The following is a 23,486-nucleotide window of genomic DNA, read 5'->3' as shown; positions in this document are numbered from 1 at the left end:
CTGAAGCTTTTCAAGTGTTTTGAGTTGTGGCTCCCCCAATCCTTGCCAATGGCATTGCTTCATGAGTTGTTCCAAAAGATCTCTTTGTAGAACCTTACCTACTTGCCTATTTCTGCTTTATTGGAACTTTATGCTCGGATACACTGATCGTCATTTTGAGAATATGGTTGCCTTTATTCCATTCCATTCTATTATTTTTTATTTCATCTTTTTATTCTTGTTCTGCTGGAGATCTGTATTTTTACTATTTTTGCTGGAGACTCGTATTTTTACCATTTCTGCTATGGGGAAAAGGAAGAAGAGGCAGCGCTCACATTCTGCTACTCAGACTTCATTCAAGCTTACCAAACAGCTCAAACTTGACAGATATTTAAAAAGCAAACAGATGCTTGCCATAAGTAACCCCACCCCTCTTCCTGATAGCTTCTCTAATAGATATGCTGCCCTGGAATGGGATCTACAAGTGGAGATCGAGAGTTCCCAACTTTTAGATCTTTCTGCTTCTATGCCTGAGGAAGCTCCCCCCTTGCAGATTGCAGCCGTCTGTCCAGCTGCTGCAAGGCTTATGTAACAAGGGGATGAGGACTTGAAAAACAAAAATGTTACTGACTTTATAACCAGACAATACCTACTGATGGCACAAACACTATCGTCAATTTTTGAGCTTCTAACCATAGTTAACAACAAAGTGGACACTCTAAAAGAGACTTTTATTAAGCTTAAACACAGTCATCCAAATACTACTGCTGAGTCAGTCAAAACAAGCACATCCAGAGACAACTGTGTCTCAAAAGCAGATAAGAGTGGTGGAGAGTTGGATCCTATTTTGGAACCTAAAAAGAGAGTGAGGAATAAATTAAGGGATCTAAACCTACATCCAGAGAAGTTTGTGAGGCTAGTACTGCTCTCCCAGGAATTATCAAATGAAAGGCAATTAAATCATAAGTGTTACATACAGCCAAATCAGATCACTCTACAAATCCAAAATAACAGAGGAAATAGAGGAAAATGGGGATCCAGAAGTGCAGCCATTCTCTCCCTCAGTCACTTCTATGCTGTGAAAGGCAGTTGATTGATTTGCAGAAGGTTGAATGGCTTCTATCCAGGAGAGACTCTAAACAAATCTTTCTAACATTTAAACATCCTACTATTGCCAGCATGTTGTTCAAAATGAAGCCTTTTCTGAACAAGTTTGAGATCTTCCCATTTGGTGTGTTTCACACAGATAGAGTTAGCTCATTAATAACTCAACTTAAGAGTGCTTTTACTTTAAAGTTTAATTGTAGCAACATACTGTAAAAGTAGGTAACTCCAAGGATGTTCTATCACCACTGTCCTTGAGAAGAGACAGCCTAAGCAACCAATCTGTACCTCCAACAGCAAGTCAGTTTTCTGAAGAACCCTTGGAGACAAACATGATTAACTCTTTCAGTACCTTGCCAGATACTGAACAAGTGGGTATTGTAAAAAGGCTAGATGATCTGAGGGAATTACTAGCAATAATACATAAAGCTGCTAAACGTTTAATAGAGCTGGTCACCCCAAATGCCCAAGAAAATAGTACCTATCTTGAGAAGCCATCTGCTGGTTCACCTCCTATTTTAACATGGAATATAGACATGGAAAAGAAGAACAAAGAGCCCTTGGGAGTAATTTGTACCATACTCTTCCTGCTTCCTGATAAAATACTACAGCACATGGAAAATGTAAGAAATGGAAACAAAATTGAGGCCAATAGACAAGAGGAAGCAAGATGCAGCCCAAATCATTGTGAGTTACTAACTGAGGTTTGCCATGGAGTAGGACAGAGATACAAGGAGGACACCCTTAGCTCAATGCTTCTAAAAATAGACACAAGCCCCAAATCATCTGTTAGGGAAGCAGTCCAAAATGGGTTAAGGAGAGAACTTGAGGCAGGCAAATCATCGCCCAGGGATCAGCCATCCCTTCTGGATGTTGATACTATTCTGAGCTGCCAACCTGCAAAAGTACCCCACCCAAATTGCTGCTCACCTCAAAACCTGTTGGAGTTCATACAACAGCAAGGCCATGGTGAAGGCAGACAGATTTCAAACCAGTGCGTTTTTTTCAGCACTGAAAGAATTTTGGATAACATCACTCCGGCTGAATGACAGACTCATGCTCTTCAACCCAAACTTCCAATACTTTCCCAACCACCCCCACTGATAATAAGCACAAGGGTTCTACCCAGTTACTGACTTGGAATATCGCTGGCTGGGAGAACAGAGTAACAGATGGGACCTGATAGAGTTTCTCTCTGACTTTGGCTTCATTGCACTCCAAGAGACATGGCTGACCACAGATGAGGAGAAGGTTCATTTACTAGGCTTTATATCCTGGACGATTCCTGCAAGGAAATACAAGACCAAAGGGTGGGCATCAGGAAGATTGACTACACTTGTCAAGGCAGAGCTGGGCTGGAGTTGGTACTCAGAGATGACTCTCCCCATTACTTAGCTGTTAAATATTCATACAAATTCCCTGAAATGGTGCTACTGAATATATCCCCACACTCATCTCCTCCCTTTTCCCCTAATATTTGGGCGTACCTAGAAAAGACAGTGTTAGAGATAAACTCAAATCACCCTAAAGCTGGACCATTGCAAAATCTAAATACCTACTGTGTTCTCAGTTCTCTAAACATCAATAAAACCAAATCTAAAGTGATGGTATTTAGCAAAAAAAAAGGTGTGAAATATAACTGGTAGTTGAATGGGAAGCCTATTGAACAACCGAATTCTTTCACTTATTTAGCTTTTACCAACACAGGATCGTGGGTAAATCATTTTAAAAGAAGCTCGGCAAGGGCTGAGGCAAGTACCAAAATATTTTATAAACTATTTAATTACAATTACCCAGGTACCTTGACCCCCATATTGAAAGCATTTAGGGCAAAAATAGCCCCAATGCTGACCTATGGTGCAGAATTGTGGGGCCAGAATTGTGGGGACTTACAAAAGCTACCTCACTTGAGCAAGTCTGGACCCGTTTTTTAATAAGCATATTTGGAACTGACAAGAACACGTCAGCCCCCGCAGTCAGAGCAGAAACAGGCATCCACTCCATACACAGCCACTCAATAATTAAGGTTTTTACCTATTGGCAAAGGATCCATTCAATGGACCGACAGGCTACCCAAAATATGTTTAGCTGAACAGATAAATACGGCTCAGCTCACCTCACCACCTGGATAAGTCAACTTACCAAAGTTATTTCACAGTATGGGTTTATTTACTCTCAACTGCCTCCCAGGCAAAGGAAATGTTTAAACAGAGAGTCTTAGATATCAGTGCCCAAAGAGACATAGTTATTAGCAAAAAATAGATCTTTAAATTGGCTAGCTAAGAACAAAACTCTTTTTGAAACCAAAAAATACCTGTCAATGAATTTGACGCAGTTCCTAAGAAGGGCTTATTCTAGAGCAAGATTTGAGTTGGTGGATTCCATGGCCAAATATGGGCGCTTCCATCACCTGCCATATCATGAGAGGACTTGTATAGGCAGTGCCCCAGCCATTGAAGGTGTCACTCATGTTTTGTTTCTGTCAACTCTATGCCCTTTTAGGCTTAGATATTTAGCATCCCTACTTGAAAGAACAGCCCACTGGGACTTGAATCACAGATTGTCCTGTTTCCTCCTGGGCTCTAATGTATACACTGTGAGCAGAACTGCCATGTTTATAGACAAGACACTTCAGCTAAGAACCTGTTATACTGAGCAGATCAGGATATCATGTAAAGGTGATTTATCTGAACACTGATTCTTTGTATTTACCACATATGTATTTTATTATTATATTTTCTTTTACCTATTTTATCCTGGAATTAGACCTTCTATTTTATCTTTATTTTATTTTCTTTGATATGGTCATAAGACTAATCAGTTAATAAACTACTAATAAACTACTACAGAGAACATGGTTATTGCTTAAACTTACAAATCTTATTTTTCAGCCACCATCCCTCCATCTCTCTCTCCCCTACCCCCTTCTTGTTCCTTCTTGTGACACTTTGAAACCTGGTTGATGAGAGTTGGGCAGGAGTAGTTAATTGGTGGCGAAATCTGCCCTTGACAGGGATTCTAAGTTTTAATACCCTCATCTCGAGTTTTGATTCTTTGATTCAAAAGGGATCACAGAACCACCATGCCTGTTATAAAATACCTTGCACGAACTTTGCATTTCCAAAACTTTCTCTGGTGGGAGTGTCTATAATAACCTGTCTGGAGTTGCTCTTGCTCTCCTGCACATCTGACTTGTGATCCTTTTTATTTTATTTTTCTCTGATCCCTCTGCTTCAGTGGTCATGTCTGATTATTTAAGACAGACTTTAAAGCTTCCCCAAAATCGTGTTAAAGAGTATAATTGAAGTTGTTTGGGCCAGCAGGTATAAATTAGGGTCTGGCTGATCTAGGATCCTCATATAACCTCCGCTCTGTTTCCTAGAGTCTATTGTTATAATTGTACAATTAATAATTAAGGCTGTTTTTGCCCCAGCCTATTTCTTAGTACTGAAAAGCCTGGAACTGAGTGAAACAACCTCAAGAAACCTCTTTTGCCCCTACCTCTGTCACCAGTTCCTGCCTCTGTGAGGAAACTGCTGTTCTTCCCGCTCTTAATCCACCAAAGGATGTTTTGGCAGTGCAATCTCGGGGAGCAAGTGGGTTGCTGGGGGGCTCACACTGCCAGTTGTGCACCCTGGTTTAGAACCATGTGTGAATTAGGTCCGTTGATGCTAGGAAGAGTGGAAGGCAAAAGGAAGAGGGGCTGACCAAGGACAAGATGGATGGATGACATTCTAGAGGTGACGGATTCGACCTTGGGAGAGCTGGGGGTAGCGACAACCGACAGGAAGCTCTGGTGTGGGCTGATCCATGAAGTCACAAAGAGTTGGAAGTGACTGAATGAATAAACAACAAAACATCATGAAATCTGTTCAAAGTTTTCAGCTCTAACAGTTTTTGTTTTACTTTTTGGCACACCTAATAACAGTACTGCTGTTAGATGGATTTTTGGACCTTCAGAAAGAGCTGGTAAACACAATTTAGGGCTAGCCAATAACATTTTAAAGAACAATTTATATTTTTTAAAAGCTTGATTTGCTATGTTCTGTGAGACACTTTTAAAATGTATTTGAATCATTTTAAAGTACTTCCAGATGTTACAGATTTCAATTCTCACAATTTCTGAGCATTAATTGTGTTGCTGTGGACTATGGCGGTTGTCATCAGAACCCTCAGAAGGGCACTACTTGCTTATTCTTGCAAACATCCCTGCATTAACACTTTATGAAACAGAAGCTTCCTTATATGGTTCAGGCTCTAGTCGGTGTCATTCTAGATGCCCTAGTAGTCCTTTAATATGAAATATACCTTAAAGGAGGTATTGCACAACTGTTTCTACATGTCACACTTAACCCCAAATCTTTAGGCAGTGAAAACACCTCTGCTGGCTTCTCTCAAGAGCAGCCAAAATCATATTGCTTACATATAATCCTCCATTTTTGTTGTTTATTCGTTTAGTCGCTTCCGACTCTTCGTGACTTCATGGACCAGCCCACGCCAGAGCTTCCTGTCGGTCGTCAACACCCCCAGCTCCCCCAGGGACGAGTCCGTCACCTCTAGAATATCATCCATCCATCTTGCCCTTGGTCGGCCCCTCTTCCTTTTGCCTTCCACTCTCCCTAGCATCAGCATCTTCTCCAGGGTGTCCTGTCTTCTCATTATGTGGCCAAAGTATTTCAGTTTGGCCTTTAATATCATTCCCTCAAGTGAGCAGTCTGGCTTTATTTCCTGGAGGATGGACTGGTTGGATCTTCTTGCAGTCCAAGGCACTCTCAGAATTTTCCTCCAACACCACAGTTCAAAAGCATCGATCTTCCTTCGCTCAGCCTTCCTTATGGTCCAGCTCTCGCAGCCATACTGCAACATAATTAAGAAGTCCAAGATTGCTACAGAAGGCAGTAGACCAGGACTCTCTAAGCACTTTCTCTACCTTGGTATTGGTATTGTTGCTATACAGATTGCTTTTGTTAGTGAAGGAGACCAGACCTCTCTAAGCTCCAGAGGTCCTGGTCTACTAATTTTTCTAGTGATTGTGATGCCACTAAAAAAAAGAGAGAGAAAGAGAGTAGACCAGGATCTTTGTAAACATGTAGAGGGGTCAACTGTTTAGAAGAGTTCTGATCCTGATTTACTACTCTTTCTAGCAATACCCGGGTTGCTACTGAAAGCTATAGAGTGGTCCTGCTTCTTGTGGTTATTTTTCTTACCAGATAGGAAATCCACCCATTGTTGTACCTTAAATTACCCCATAGTAAACTGTTTAGGACCATATACTGTATGCACTGGCTTCTGTACTGAGGCAGAGTAGAAAAGGGCTATGAAGACAGGAGCAAACCATATTAAACTGGCTGTCTACGTGTACCTTTCCACTAATAGGGCCTAAAATAATGTTATAGCTAAATCTTCCATATCTTTCTCTGTGTGTTAGGTACACATACACGCAAACACACAAATGTAACTTTAGAGGAGAGCAGAAACACAGCCAGTACGCATGTCCCCAGCCTGATTATATTCTCACGGACATACGTACACAAGCAACATGAATGTATACCCAATTAGTCCCTGGGGAAACAGTATATGGACACACAATACATTATTTCATTATATAGAAGAAAATACAGACACCACCTGTGCCACTCCTGGTAAACGGTATGGAAAGAATTCTAGAAGCCATACTTGCCATGCTCTCCCTGCCTTGTTGTAGTGGGGGAAATCATCTCCTTAACAGTGATCATCTTTAAAAAAAAATTAAAAATTAGATTCAAAGAAAGAAAAATCCTCAGAATAATTTCTTATGAATTAAACAAAATTAGTTTTTTTGTATATTAATAGGTAAAGGTAAAGGTTTCCCTTGATGTAAAGTCCAGTCGAATCCGACTCTAGGGGGCGGTGCTCATCTCCGTTTCTAAGCCTTGGAGCCGGCGTTGTCATAGACACTTCTGGGTCATGTGGCCAGCATGACGACACAGAACGCCGTTACCTTCCCGCCGAAGCGGTACCTATTGATCTACTCACATTTGCATGTTTTCGAACTGCTAGGTGAGCAGGAGCTGGGATTAACAACGGGAGCTCACCCCGCCGCGCGGTTTCGAACCGCCGACCTTCCGATCGACAGCTCAGCGGTTTAACCCACAGCGCCACCGCGTCCCTACTTTGTATATTAATACCATGTTACTAATTGAATTATTAACATTTCAGTATGCATGACAATAGGAAAAATGAAGCATATAAACCAATATATGCAATCAAATTTCTAAGTAGGCCCCCAACAAGATTCCTGGTGGCAAAATCATTGTTCCAATAAGGAAAGAGGTCTTCCTGGCCAAAGTTAACACATGTAATAAAGTATCCCAAAAGGGAGCATTCTATCCCATGATCAGATTGTATGAGACAGCATCGCATTTTAGGCACTGCATTGCCAATAATTAGATGCATTCCCCACTTTCTTCTTACAAAGACTGTGTTGTATACCATCCAGAGTCTGCAGGGTGGACAGGTTACCAGAAAACTCTATTAATAAATAAATATATCTAGAAATTTTTGCTTAGTTAATTTAATTTTACATATGTGATATATGGATGCCAAAATGTCTTCCTTTGACATTCATGTATTAGACATTTTGATTCCTTATTCTGGGCTTCCCTATACCCTTGAAATCTAATTATTGTATTCTAACATCAATCTATAAACTATACTTAGCTATTTTTCATGGTATATCCTGTAGTTCCAAAGGGAATTTTGAAGCACGTAGGACTTTAAGCTCATTCTAATTAAAGAAGAGTGCCACATTATACTCTTTGATATATAAAGGTAAAGGTAAAAGTTTCCCTTGACGTAAAGTCCAGTCGTGTCCGACTCTAGGGGGCGGTGCTCATCTCCGTTTCTAAGCCTTGGAGCCGGCGTTGTCCATACTCTTTGATATATACTGTACTCTTATTACAGCTGTTCAAAATAAAACAGTTACTACATAATCTATTAACTGGTTTAAGGTATGCATGCTCTACATGCGACCTAGGTTCTCCAGTGGAAAGGCTGCCTTGCTATTTTTAATTTTTGATTTTCATATCAAGTTAATTTTATATGAAAAGAAGGATCAAACCCAAGTTGGTGTACTATTTCACACCATACCTCTCTAGTAACCCATATTTAGCATGAGGAATGCCATACTTTCCAAGCTATTTGGACCCTAACTCCCTGAAGGTTTTATAAGGTAACAAATATGCAGATTCCAAGTTTGTCCATAAGTACAAGTTCCCCGCTAGCAAATTTAAATCAAGAAAAGTATAATACTTTGTGGTATACACTTAAATCAGAGAGATTTAACTGACAATTAAAGCTCCTAAGTAGAGAACAAGAGGGAGAGTTTTCCCAAGTAAACTTCCAAAACAGTGTACAGTGTTATATTTTATGCAACAACCTTTTAGCAATAAAGAAGCACCACATGTGGTATAAATTACCAGTGGTAAAACGTTCCATTTTTAAAAATTAATTTCATCCTGAATACTCCATTTAAGTGTGGATCATCTATTCCAATCTTTTTGGGATCACAGGTTTTAGCTGTTTGAAGCTTTTAACTCGAAGTATTTATGCCATATTCTGCTTCAGCTCCTCCTTCCCACAGCTTGGTAGCCAGTCACATCTCAACAATTCCCTTTGCACTACTTAGACATTTTTGAACTGGAAAAACTACAGTGCAGGTAAGGATGATTGTCTTTGGTTTCATGTTTTCCTTTTCTCAGGATGATGATAAGTCTTTCAGACCACCACCACCCCTCTACTTTTCCCCTGACAAAGGATTCCTTCCAATGAAGGCTTTGTGCCAGAGTGAGATTAGCTCTGGACTGTTCTGTCTCATGACATCATCTTGCATGATAGGCTGAGTCTGTGTTTTGCTCTTGATCCTTGATTTTATATAAAGGTAAGAAAGGGAAGTTGCTTTCCTGGAAACACATAGAGTAACGGCCCTTATCTCTAAACCACAGGATTTTCTTGATAACTAATTCCAGGGGAGTTACTATATACTTGCACTTTGAGTTGTTAGCTAATGTTGCAACAATGGCACAGACTCTCTTCTGCCAAATTTCTGGAAACGTTCAACAGTGCTTATATTTTATAGCAGATGTTTGAATGTTGTTGATTGTTGTTAGTTGATGATTGTGTTGATTGTGTTATTTTACATAAGCTATTCTGGTTGCCTAATGTGGACTAGATACATTTGCATTAATTGTTTTGATATCCAACACCATCGAGGAAACAGACTTCATTGCTTTATGCCCTAGGCGCTATGCATTTCAGATATCAAGATATGCTATAACACAAAAGCTCATAATGATTAATTCCCTTTTTTTTAAATAAAAACTCCAGCAGTGACCTAGATCTCTCTCCATATACTGTATGTTTCACTTAAAGCTTGGTGAAAGAACGGTAGAAAACAAAAACCAGCTGCATTCTCCAATTCTCTTTGCCATGTTGCAGATCTTCTGTAACTAACGCTTAGAAGGTAGACCACTCCATCAATTCTGTATTCTGAAAGTTTTCATTTCCTTTCTTATTCAACTATCCCTAATACTATATTCAGCTATTCCTTAATACCTACATTTTTATTTATGTATTTTGTACACAGAATTTTTGCCTATACAGTCATTCTGGCATGTAAGTTTCTACGCATGCATCTTTTTCTAAGAGATGCATCTTTTTCTATCATTGAAGACGGATATATATTATGGTAGATTATATGCCCATTAATACTATGCCAGATTCCATTCTGGCAAATTGTATCATTTACTTGAAAATAAATCTGTGATGGATTTTTCTAGCCTCTCTCTCCTATATGAGTTATGCATGGGAGAATAGGCATTTTAAAAGTAAACTCTGGTTGGAATTAAACCATTTCTATAAACAGTTTGCAGTCATGGTCATTTGTCCAACTTTCAAATAAACATCCAGGTGATGAATAGGGGACTTCAGAAAACACAGAAGCAGAATGTTGGGTGACAATGTTTGAGACTCTTTTAAAATGTTCCAGAATACGTCAAGGGGAAAACGGTGTTTTGGCCTGGGAACGTGCTCTTTTGCTGTACAAGGGATACCTAAGAATGAACTAGTGCTACCATACTTTTTTGACAACTCTAGCTTTCCTGGGTCAGTTCATATGAAAAGTCATAGGCTTATAGAACTTGTCCACACTTGCAGAGCTGAATGGCAGATTGAATTGGCCTTGCGAGCAACTTTTGTGGCCTTCTAGGATCATTCTTCCCCAGTACAGTGCCCTCCTAATGTGTTGGAACTAGGCTGACTTATTTTTACCATTCAATTCAGAGACCCACAAATGATGTTCTGCAGTTGTTTGTATTAATGGAAAGAAACAAGCTTCTTGGAAAAATGCTAATATATCTCAGCAGGAGCCAGCGTCTCACTTCCTGTTGAGAATCCTGTCTAGCTCGCTGATTTTAGCCAGATGTATCTTAATGGCAAGTCCTCTTCTGTCACTTAAGGCCTAAACGGAGCATCTGGGTAGCGATAGAGGTAGCCTTTCTTTTCTCCTCATCTTCTAACATGCATCTGCCTAAGATCAGGCCACTTTTGACCTCAGTAATCTTCTTTTGGTTGATTTCATCTGACTTACTCTCAGGAAAAGTTTAACTGTTATGGATTGTACTTCCCATTATTGCTTGCATTATCTTTTTTTCCCTGTAGGAGGAAATATATTTAATTCCTAATGTAGGATTAAAACAGTTCTTTTTTATTTTTATGTTGCTTATTATAAGAACACATGGTGTCCTCTGCATGCTTACATGAGAATAAATGCTTTTGAATTCATTAAGTTTGACTGAGTAGACAAGTAAAAAAATGGCACCAGCAAATACCATCTTAAAAGTGTAGCTGTGAAAATAAAAATTGAAATCCAGTTCAGATTAGCAAATCAGAAAGTTCATAAACAGAAAACAGCACCCCCAGTCACAAATCAGCTTACGGTCAACATAAATACTGTATGTACAGAATGGGACTTTTGAATGCCCTGATTTATTTCATTTATATCTTGCCTTCCTTTCCAGAACGAATGGGCATAAAGTAATGCTGGATAGCACCCAGCCCCCTGAGAGTCACAGCCTTCCCTTCAGCACAGTTATTTCTCTGCTTATTACACAGGTTTATATGCTGCTTCAATCACATATTGCATCTTGGGTCTTCATACAATGCCCAAGGACCAAAGTAAACATGCTTTATTTATTTATTTATTTATTTATTTATTTATTTATTTATTTATTTATTTATTTAGCAAGCAAGCAAGCAAGCAAGCAAGCAAGCAAATGGCAGCCTAATTAGGTGAACTCAAAGGCTACAAAAACCACAAGAAATGGGCTGTTTGAACAAATATATTAGGGCATTTTCCTGGTAAGGGGTTTGGATTTCCTTCCTATGGACACTATGGCTTAATTGCTTTTCTGCATTTTTTGTGGAGACCTGAATTAATATTATTTCCAGAATGCATAGCAGCATGGAGGTTGGCTGGGGAACTGAAGTGTCAATGCATGGTGGGTGCCATGTTGGAGAATGCTGTTTTTTACTGTGAGCTACTTGGACTCAGCATTTGTAATAGCTTATTGCCCTACCACCAGACCTCATAGTGAGTGAGCATGTTGATGGAATCATTTAGCACTACAGAGCTCTTTTCAGCTCAAACAATAGAGATCTATTAGCTTAAGGCCTAGTTGCCCTTGTAAGGTGTAAAGCAGTGTGGAAGGCAATCTGCTTTTAATTTTTTTAAAAAGGAGAACTAAGCTTGTTTGATGCTCACTTCATAAATGTTCTGCTTCCTAAAGTGCTTCTCTCTAGCTGAGCTCACTAGCATTATTAGAGCTTGGCTAAGAAATTTTGGGAAGTGCAGAGAGCAGGGAGAACTATCTCAGAGGAAAGATTAAGTAGCGTTTTTATGGGGAACATTTGAGGTTTTAGGGCATTCTCATGAGCATTCTCATGAAATGGTTACCAAAACAGTTACAGTTGTTATATTGCTTGATCATTCTTGGTACTAAGAAAAATTATTTTCAGATGCAGCCTATTGTCGTCTAAGAAATGTAATATTTGTTTTAGGATTTGTTGTCACTGCTGTTCTAACAGAAAAGGGGAGGTGTTTTTTTAAAAAAATCAGAGGGTAGGTTAAGTCTCTGTCAGATAGTTTTAATGTATTTATAACTTGACCAAAGCCAGTAAAAAGACAGCAGCTTCATTTACAATTGCTAAAAATCCATACAGAAAACATACTGTGCTGAACAGTAGGCTGTGTTCCTGTGGTGTCAGTCTGAATTCCAAAGAAAAGAACCAAGAATTGGATCTGGATACCATTATGAAATTCTAGTGTCTGCTCTTCTGATCTAGGTCCAGATCTTGGAGATGCTTTTGATTTCCCTTTTTATATACATAAATTAGCTTCCCAATGTGTCTCATTCTTGTAGGCCATATTATGTTATCTTAAGAAACACTGTTTTCTGGGCCAAGGGTAATGTTTTTTACCTCTGTTTCTTCATGTATACTTGGCACATGGGGGTTGGGGGAAGCTCACAAATGCAGCCTTTCTTCTAGAGTGTAAACTGTACACTTCCCTGTTTGTCATTCGTAAGTAATGTGTAAATAATACTGGCACAGATGGAACATTTTCATGAAATAATAGAAGTTCAGTAAACACAGATTGGAATAGAGTAATAGCTTACTCTCTTTGATGAATAAAACAGTTTCTTAGATTACAGTCCTGTGGATATTGCCAGGGAGTGTCCTGTTTTGCACTTAATGATGCAAGGTAATAAGTTATGTCCTGAAATGATCAGCCGCCACATCCATTTTTATCACATATAAAAGATTTTTGGGATGTGTTCTAATAAGAAACAGTATAGAATTTAAAATATAAATATATATGGAGGATTTGGCATGCATTTCTCATTCTCCCTTCAAGCTGTAAATCTCTTTACTCTGCCCCTTCCTCCTCTCCCCTCACTTTTCTATGTGTTTCTGTCATATTTGTTAAATATTATTTGAGTTAAGAGCTGCAAAAGGGGAAGGAATGTTCCAGTGGTGGCCTTGATTGAGAAACTGTTCTTTATTGTCATTGCCTAAACAAAAATGTCATGCTTAAATTAAGTTTGCATGTATGCGTGCGCACACACACATGTGTATAAAATGAAATTATTATTGCCAGCTTGGTGTTGGAACAGAGGTCCAAGGATCTTGTGAATACCTGTTCTATGTCAAGCATAAACAGATACTAGAAAAATTAAGTTTATGATAACCCTCCTAACAAAGACCAGTCAGCAACAATGGGGAATTGAGAATTAGAAAAGCTGAGAGTTGGAAAAAGTGTACTCTTGCTTAATTTGTATTTGTCATTTTAATATTTTTTTTAAATATTAACCTACTATCTGTTTGGGCAGTACAGGCTCTTAACTTATGGTCTTTAATCTGTTTTGCATTTTATATTTCAGGTACTGATTATTTATTGATTTATTCAATTTTTATCCTGCGGTTATGTTTTTTATCATTTTTGGCTTTCTTTTCTTTTACTCAAGAATACACACGTGAGTGCTGCTCCTTACGATAATTGGCCAAGCAGAATCATAATACCTAATATAATGAGCAAACAGCCATACTGTAGAAGTGTTAAATAAACAAACAATAGCTAATGCTGCCCTCCAGAGAGATCAGTTTCCATTAGCCAGCTTTCAGTTAACGAGTTCACTAATCTCCTTATCGAATATTCCCACAGTTGTTTTCTTTATAAAAGCTCCAGAAAGAAATTGAAGAAAAGTAGTGTACTTGGCCATTAAACTTATATAGCACTGTGCTAGGCAAAACAAAAAGCTGGTATTTGCTCAACACAGCTGGATTCATTTGAAAGGTGGAGGGAATACTGTTGCAGAGGGCTGATCAGGTAGAACAGCAAACATGTGTACCTGTGTACCTTGAAGGAACCTTGAAGGTCTGAAGGAACCGGGAATATTTAGACCTAAGAAAAAGGGACTAAGAGGAAACACAATAGCACTCTTTAAAAACCTGAAAGAATGTTACACAGAAAAAGATCAAGACCTAAGAATGCAGGACAAGGAAGAAGGGATTTAAGCTACAAGAAGGCAGATCCTGTTTGAATGTTACTAAAAATGGTAATAGTAAGAGCAATTCAGCAGTGGAAGGAATTAGCAGTTAAGGGATGGACTCACCATCACTGGTTGTGTTCAAGTGGAGTCTGGACAGCCAGATATTAGGGGTGCTTTACTTTGCATTCACACATTGAACAGGGGTTAGACTTGATACCACAAATGGCTCCTTCAGATTCTGTGGTTCTATTCTACCTGTTACTGTATTCCTTCATTAGAAACTGCACTTCACTTTTATTCCTGAGACCACTAAGAAAGAAAAGGAAATTTAGCTCAAAGTGTACAGAAATGCAAAAAAAGTAACAGTATTAAAGAAAAACTCCAAAGGGAATAAAAAACCAAACTCAGACTAATCCTGTAGCAGAGGAGAGGAAAAATATGGCTGGCTGGATCACAGAGTTGGAGTGAAAGAAAGCATGGGTCCCGTTTCTTTAGCCTAATGCCAGATTTATTCCCTTGTTTGTTTTAAAAAGCATTTATTTCATGTTTAAAGCAGAGCATGTAGACATGATCCCTATGTCAAACAAGAGCTAAATTATGATTGCAGCAGAAAGCCTTGCCCATCAGAAAGTAATGCTTTCAGCAGTCACAGTCTGTGTACTGTGTAACTTAACTGTCAGTCTAACACGCTACAAAAAGTTACACAAATCACAAAAGCAGAAAGACTTCTCCCATCTTCTTCATAATTCCTGTTACAATATTTAAACCTTTCTTGGAATACCATAATTCTTGGAAGGACATATAATATAACAAGAATCCCAACATTAACAGTCAAGTACCTGGATTTGTAGAAATCACTTTGAGTAAAAATTGAACCCTTCAGGAATTGAAAATGTGAGCATATTGGCCTTGAAACCAGCATGTATGGTAATAGATCCCAATAAAAAAAGCTTGATTTTCAGATAAGCAGATCAATCCTATTCAGATGTTTGTGACTCTGGTTTTAAGTTTACATGAATATTTGGTTACTATTTCGTCTATATCTCAGAATCATCCAACAAGAGGGCTCCAGATACATACTGATACTTTCTAGCCCTCCATCATGGGAATACACCTAATTGTGCATCTTCTTGCTAACAGGTGTTTGTGATCTGCCATGGCTTGATGCAGTTGTCTCAGCTCCTCTACAGTGCTTACTTTAAGAGCAGCCTGACGACTATCGAGAAGCGCTTTGGCCTCTCCAGCTTGTCCTCTGGTTTTATCTCCAGTTTACATGAGGTAATTGCATCAGATGAGCTGCTTCAGGGTGAGGCTGTGGTAGGGTTACTTAGCTGAACTTCCAAAAAGTCATGGAAATGCAGTTGTACCAGTATCTACTGAATTACATTGGATTAATAGGTTATATATAGGATATTCAAATTTTAATGCACATTAATGTGAGCATATAAAATGAGGAATAGTGAGTACAGTATGTATCACATGTTATCTACATAAATATGTAGAGTGTCTAATATACCATATGCTTTCTATGGCATCTACATTAGAAATAAGGAATAATAAGCACTATTGCAAAATATGTGTGTCTATGTGTACATGTGCACTGGGAAGCATAGGGTGGAGTATGTGAGCTCCACTCTGGGTAATGCATCCAGAATGGGGGCCTTAGGCCATTTCTATGCTAGTGAATTATAGTATATGTGTAGCATCATCCAGCCATCAATGAAGTGAGGTTGGTAAAGCAATGACTGGATGACTCTAGAGCAGTGTTTTTCAAACTTGGCAACTTTAAGATGTGTAGACTTCAACTCCCAGATGAAGCCAATTCAGCAGCCTGCTAGAACCACTGAAATGGAGCAGAGCTTAACACAGCTCAGAAGCTGGGACAGAAAAAGAAAATTATCTTAGATAGTTTCAGTGAGCATGCCAGAGAAACACAGGTTATTGCTCTTACACATTCAGCCCTCCCAAGCATAAAGAATCACACACTTAGACACATTAGGTTAAAAAGTAAAAAGAAGCTGACTGACTTTATTCGTTGTTGCTTCTGCTACATCCATCTTGGTGGAAAAGATGAAGTTCCTTTGTTCTTCTTTTCTTTCTAATTACATAGTTTGCCCTAAACTCTCAGCCCTACAGCTGCCAAGAGGTGTGTGAAAGAAAGGGACAGAATCCCTCATCAAGGCCCAAGCACATGGCCCTGATGAAGAGAGCAGCATCCATGCTGCCTCCCCCTGGGTGGAAAAGATGGAGAGAGAAAGAGAGGGTGGCAACAAACAGCTTCCTCTGAGTTGCATTGTGGGACAACTTACATGTTAATGAGGCGTGCTGGATTTGCCAAAACCTCCGACACCAGAATTCCCCAGCAATGGCCATGCTGGCAAGGAATTTTGAGAGCTGGTCCACATACCTAGAATACACCCAGGTTGGGAAAAGCTGCTCCAACAGAACTCTAAAGCACATTGCCTCATTTACAGTGGTAAATACAAGAACTTTTCAAGTACTTTTTATATAAAAAAGATGTGGTCTTACTCTTGAGGGACACCGTAGTGTCTGCTTTGTGATGTTCTTCCCTGAACATTTCCTCGTGGTCACATTCATTCTAACCCACAAACAACTATCATTACTGTCCTGCCAAGTACATATGTTTTTGCTTGAAACCATTTTCATGTTTTTTCTACAAGCTCCCCTGCCTGACTCACTGGGATTGTAGGTTTTCGCAATTATGTGTTAGAATGATTCCAGCAGCCACAAAACCAGGAAGAGGTGCCAGTGTAGATATACAGTATATGAAAAGAAATTGGGGCACAATTAAAGTAACCTAAAATATTAAATTTGCCTCCAGATATAATTCAATCTGTGTAATTGTGATTTAATGTAACTTGCCCTTTATGATTAATAGTTAGATCTCATGCAGTAGATATTTTGTGACAACAGATGGGAACGGACTCATACCTAGAACCAAGGTCCATGTAGTTCTAAATACATAAATTCTAAAATACAGGTTCCTTAAGAGATAGTAAAAGAAGTATTATTTAAATCATGTGTCCAGATTATTGCACAAAACTAACCACTAAAGAATGTTCAATTTCAGTGCATTTTGATTCTGCTGAAATATACATGGGGCATATTCTTCCCTGGCATGAGCAACTCCTCAATTAAACTTGCTAATCTGTACTAGGAAAAAATAATACAGCATGACCTAATGCTAGATCCTTTGGCATCTGTACATATTTTGAGCCATTATGTATTTATGAAGATGGAACAAAACATATTTTCCTTGGAATGGGGCAACCTAAAATGTCTAAGCTTGATAATACTTGAACACTTGACAGTTTGAGGAAACCTGCAATTAAAGTGACACTTGCATAATCACTGAGCTTGTTCAATACAAATCCCTACATGAGAACGTGATCTGGCTGTAACTAAAAGGAACACAAAATGTATTACCAATATTTTGTTGGTTTATTTTGTATTCTATCAAATAATTTCAGTATCTCTCCAATTCTGTCTCTTGATGATGTCTTACACTCTAATTTTATTCCTACCTTAATAAATCCTTATCCTTTACTAATTTATTCTCTGAAGCATTTTACACAGAGAATTAAAACTTGGAAAATTGTATTGTTCAAGCATGATCAAGGATACAAATGTTTTTGAATGATCATTATTGTATCATGTCAGACATGGATTTGCCCTTTTTTAGGGGGGGGGGGGGAGCAGCTCATTCTGTCCCAGCATGAAAATTTCATGCTTTTCAGCCATTAAAGGCAAATCAGGTATTTTAGCTGTAACAATTGGAAACCTTCCCATCTGCACATTTGTTTAAAAGAGCCACATCAGCCTGACTGCTTGTTTGTTTAATTAACAGCTCTTGACTTCACTGAAGGAAGTATTAATTAAGATCATAAGAGCCAAATGGATTAGACTGGACATAGAATGAAGAGGTAGATCAATCATGTGTCTATATTCACTAGTTGAGTACGTGCATGTTGATCATGACATCATCAAGCAGTTACATGCGTGTATAAATGAGTCCTCACAGATTAAATAATCAAATTGCTTCAAATAGTGCTTTTCACTGGAATCATTCAGCTGTGAATTGTCAAATACTAGTGTCAAATTGTCAAATACTGGTGATATATGAACTGGCCTTGACTTTTGTAATCATCTGTCCAGTGTTATCATATGAATTATACAGGTACTCCTTGTTGAGTGACCACAATTGGGACTGGCAAAGTCGGCCATTAAGCGAAGTGGTCGCTAAGTGAAACTGCGACTGTGCTTATGATCTTACTTCAGCTTTCCTTTGCTTTACAGACCTGCGAAGGTCATAAATGAGTGGATTGGTTGCAAAATTACTGTTTCATCACCATTGTAACTGCAAATGGTCACTGTAGAGGCAGCCACTAAACAAGGACTACCTGTATTTCCACTGTTCTTTCTATGTGTTCTGATACATGTTCTGATCACCTTCCACCATTCTGTATTTTGTCACTCTAGTGCTTCAGTTGCTCTTGGATAGAGTAGGATGCTGAGGAGATACAACTTTAGCACAAAAAGACAAAATTACAATGCCTTTGTATACACTACTCTGTTAGCTATTCCTGTTTTCGTCATTTACGTGATTTGATGCCTTCTGAAGAGCTACATTATGCAGAGCAAGAAAACAAAATGGAGAACTTGGGTCCAAGGGGACTTTCTCAACTCTCCAGTGACTACTTCATATAACAATACTTACTACCTTTAGATTCCTTTTTCCAATGAAAATGTTGGTGAAATTATCAGTTGTTGTTTATCTTGGTAAATGATAGGTTAATGACCTGTCCTGTTCAGTTATCTCCCCAGAAACGTGCACGTCCCATGCTTTCATTAAATGCCAAGAGAAGACAGGATAAGGAAGCATGAAAGACCAGAATGATGCAGTATCGTATAGACCCAGTGTGGTGTAGTGGTTCAAGTGTTGCACTAGGACTCTTCCACACAGTCCCAATGATGTTGATATTAAAATGGTTGCACCCAAAGCATTCCTTTCAGTGCACCTCAACAATGAGGCCAGTAATGTTACTGCCCAGACAAAAATACCACAGGTTGCTTTCTGGACAGCAACTTTTTGGAAGAAAGCAGGAAGGCTGGAGGGACTGGTGAGTGGAGCTAAGGAGGTTGACAGGAAAAAGAAAAAGGGAAGCAGGGAAAAATAAAAAATACTCTGTGTGGTTTGAGCATAAGCTTCTGACAGAGGAGATGTTCTTGACCCTGACCACACACCCCACAGTCCAGAAATCCAGTTTAGAAAAAATATCCAGTCAGTGGAAAAGATGGCCCTTTTCCAGAGTTTCCAAAATGTTTTGTTGCTATGTAAACTGGGAAGAGTGGAGGGAGAGGCCTTATTATTTACTTAAAGCATTTATATGGCTGCCCAACCCAAACAATGTGGCTCAGATTATAGGAACTCTCTCTACCAAAGGCTCACTGAGTTTTTCTTCAGGGACAGGAAAGAAGAGTACAATAGGCCTGCCCATTGGAGACCCCAAGACCTATTATTTCCCAGTGAGAAGTTAAGGGGGTGGAGGAGAATGTAGAAACTCCTTCCTGTTGTATTCGAATGGCTCTTTTGAATAAAGTGAACTGGGCCTCAAGTGGAGCCAATCGTGGCTCTAGAGTAAAGTGATTTGTGGAGGGGGAACTGAGGTAGCCAGAAGAGGCAGCAGCCACCTCCAGCCTGTCTTCCACTTTCCCTGCTTGATCATTTGATCACTACCCACAACTCATAGGCCAACAGAGTTGCACAGGACACACCTCCAGCACAGGTAAGATCTGTGCTGGGTTTCAGTGTCCTCCTTTGATTTTGTTCTCCTAGACCAAGAGCTTGTTAGGCTTGTTGATCAAGTGCAGGACATTTCCTTCAAGCATTATATGAGGTAACCACAGCCACTTCCTGCAATCTTCCTAAGCTGTTTCCCCTGTGTCCTTGACTAGAGTTGCCTTATGCTACTCCACCATTATTTCCTTTCTTTTCTTTCTGGTTCAGGTAGAGAAATAATAACCTTATGTAGGTTGATATTCCCTTAACCAAACCATGGGAAAAATGGCTGCACAAGCACTGCCTGGTCTCTCTGGCAGCCACAATACAACCATGCAACAAACTCTGATGGCATAGTATCACTGGAAAGTACATTTAACTAAATGTCTATGGAGGTCCAGAGAACTCCAGATGGGAGGGTTGAAGTCTAGCAGTTTGCTGACCCTCTGAAAACTCTTCATCCATGTGCACTGGAATGTCTGCACAGGAGGTCTCCTTCTGTTTCCCATGGAAAACAACACTTTCCTGCCAGATCACTTTGGCCCAGCTTCAGCCTGCCTCAGTAGAAGGCTGGAAACAACACAGAATCTCTTTTATGAGGATATGTCCTCAACAAATGGTAAGAGGGCATCTCAGACCTAGGGCAGAGAGGTTGTGTGGAACAGGCCTAAGACTGGGGAGACACAGATTCAAGTCCACCTTCAGCCATGAAAGTTCAGTTGCCAAATTGGGCAAGATACTGTCCACTAAACTTACATCACAGGGTTGTTGTTGTGGGGGAATAACTGAATGAAGGAATGCAATGTATGCAGAGTTGAGCTTCTGGAGGAAAGATGGGATATAAATCTAACAAACAGAAAAAACAACAAAGTTTTGCAGCACCTCAAGGTCTAACCAATTGTTGCATATGCACTGTTCACATTACGGTGCCATAAAACTCTTTGTTATTTTTACCATGAAAGCCTAACACTGCTGTCCTTCAGGAATCATATATACTTCCTTATCCATCATGCTATTTCCTTTCAGAATAAACAATGTTATGCCAAGTTCAGAAAAAGAGTAATATAATCAGGAAAATAAAATAAACGCAGAGAGAAGAGAGAGAAAAAGTAGCTCCTGTCACTTCTCAACATCAAAACAATTAAAAACACATTGCTCCCAACATTCTGACACATCCAAAGAATGAAACAGAGGAAGGCTTCTTTTGCAGGAGAAGGAAACTAGAATAGTGATGTTGGCACTCTACTATTTGTTCTAGTTCTATCTGAACTAGACAGAAAACAAGCATATTAAGAATGAAAAGAACAGATACAGATGATCATCCTTGTCTTGTGGAGTCGTTGACCTATGCCCTCCTTTGGGACTCTCCTAATGCATCTGTGCACCTTTCTCTCTCCACAGATTGGTAATGTCGTCCTCATCATCTTTGTGAGCTACTTTGGCAGTCGAATTCATCGACCTCGGATCATTGGCCTGGGAGGTTTGCTGTTGGCACTAGGGGCCTTCCTTTTGACTCTTCCACATTTCCTTTCTGCTCCATATGAATATTCCTCAGCACAGATCTGTATGTATCTTTTCAGAACTCTCTTCTTCCCCAAGCCCTCTGTAGACATTTGAAAGCTTGGTAGAGCCCCCTGCCCTGTTTATTTTGCTTTCTTTCCCACCTTCAGTTTGGAAGGATCCCCAAGTTCTTGATTTGTTCTTGTTAGATCCTGTGTGGTAGGTATATGGTTCTCCCCAGCAGGTAAGTCTGGAAGGTTAGTTGCACATTAAAGTAACTTGGCCTTTGGCCATCCTACCTTCCAACATCCCCTGCAGGATGTGTGCAGTCTCTGTGTAATGACTTGCCTGCTGTGGGCATGCCAAGCTGGATCAGGGCCAGGTGAATCTGCAGCAGTGCAAGTTTTGGTTCATGTCTGGTGTCAGTGGGTGTTGTTCTGTGTATTGAACTGCTGCTCTGAAAGTATCAGTGTCCTTTGATGCTACCAAAATGAGTAGAATCTCAGTCTGCTGAAAGAGAAGTACTGTAATGGTAAGCAGAACATTGCTGTACAGTACATGTTTTTCCCTTAGTTAAAGTCCCATAGCATAAAAAGAGAATTTTCAATGTATATACGATACAGTATTTTATTTGTATTAATTAAGTTAAAAAGGAACAGAAAAAAAGGGAGAAGGAATAAATATAAATACATACATAACAGTATAATCCCTAACTCATCTATGTTGTTATTTATTTTCTTTAAAATTAACGTTATTGCTGTTGCATAAACTTTACACTGACATGAGGGTTGAAGTGAAAATTCAAAAGATGAGATTTGATATAGTGGTTAGAAAAAAATTTTTTTTTTAATTTAAAAAGAGGAAAAAAAGTGTCTCTAAGAAAAAAAAATTGAAACTGCCCCCTCTGTTTTGTTCTTTTTTCCTTCTTTTGTTTTCTTTTTCCTTCTGACCCCTAACTGCTACTTGAATATTGTTATACTATGCTTTAAACTTCTGTATTATTGCTCATTTCTGTTTAACCTAAAAGGAAACTCTTGATTTACACTGATTTGTTATATAGTCAACTTGGCTTCCAGGCATTCCCTACATTTCATTTTTATATCAGGCAGGAGCAGCAGGGTCACTGGAAAGTAAATTTATAGAAAATGCCATCATCTTGAAAATGTATATGAATTTGGCAAGAAAGATCTTGAGAGTGAGATTCAGCAAAAATTTATTACCTAGCTTGTGGATATTTACTTTGGCTCTGTGAATCCATCAAAAGATTGCTTCCAAACACGTGAGAACATGTATGAAGTACCTCTTTTCAAGTCATTAAAGAAGCTCAGTCTTTTTCTAAGCCTGCACAATTGCTTTGAAAGTGGCTCCCAGCTGCCTCTGCGTGTATGTGTATGTATGGCCATTTCGAGTTACTGAGAAAAATGTGAAGCTAAGAAATGCAAAGAAAAGTGGCTGTGTGTTGCTGCTTCAATAGCATCTGCATGAAGCTTAAGGAGAGCATAGTAAAAGAATATTGGCAGACTGGATGAAAAACTGTACTTCTGTATATTCAGCCTACCAGCAATGGTTCCAAAATGTCGTTATGGTATTGTGCAGCATGGGCTGTCACTAGATAAAATCAGAGAAAAGATCTTAATCCAAGTGATATTACCAACAATCCTTAGAAACAAAAATTAAAGCTAATAAAGAGATTCTGGTGATCTTAAGGAAGACGTAATCAGTTCTTTGGAAACAAAGCTATTATGCAAGGTTCGCTTGGTAATAGTAAAGGCCATGAAGACTTCTCTCATCTTTCTGGGTATTTCTGGGGGTTTGGTAATTTATTAGTGGCAGATTGAGGCTGGGCATCTTTTAGCTAAGTTTATTAGAAATGTTCAGGCTAAATGATCTTGCAGATCATACCTTCTTAATAAATAAAATATATTCTTAAGCGTATTGAGGCACTTTTAAACATATGTACTTCATCATCATGAAATGTATTCATTTTTATAAGTTTGCCTCCAGTATACTTTTCTGAT

At 39.1% G+C, this 23,486-nt stretch overlaps 1 protein-coding gene across 1 annotated transcript in view; it reads left to right on the top strand.

Moving 5' to 3' along the window:
- Window positions 1-23,486, top strand: part of SLCO2A1 (solute carrier organic anion transporter family member 2A1) — an 80,612-nt gene that overhangs the window by 25,577 nt on the left and 31,549 nt on the right. Inside the window, exons 2-3 of the mRNA XM_063306796.1 lie at window positions 15,309-15,446; window positions 21,370-21,532. Of these exons, the coding sequence (XP_063162866.1) occupies window positions 15,309-15,446; window positions 21,370-21,532 (301 nt within the window). The remainder of the gene's footprint in view (window positions 1-15,308; window positions 15,447-21,369; window positions 21,533-23,486) is intronic.

This window comes from Candoia aspera, chromosome 6 (assembly GCF_035149785.1).
Source record: "Candoia aspera isolate rCanAsp1 chromosome 6, rCanAsp1.hap2, whole genome shotgun sequence".
NCBI classification, from domain to species: Eukaryota; Metazoa; Chordata; class Lepidosauria; order Squamata; family Boidae; genus Candoia; species Candoia aspera.
This window is presented reverse-complemented; position numbering and strand designations above follow the sequence as displayed.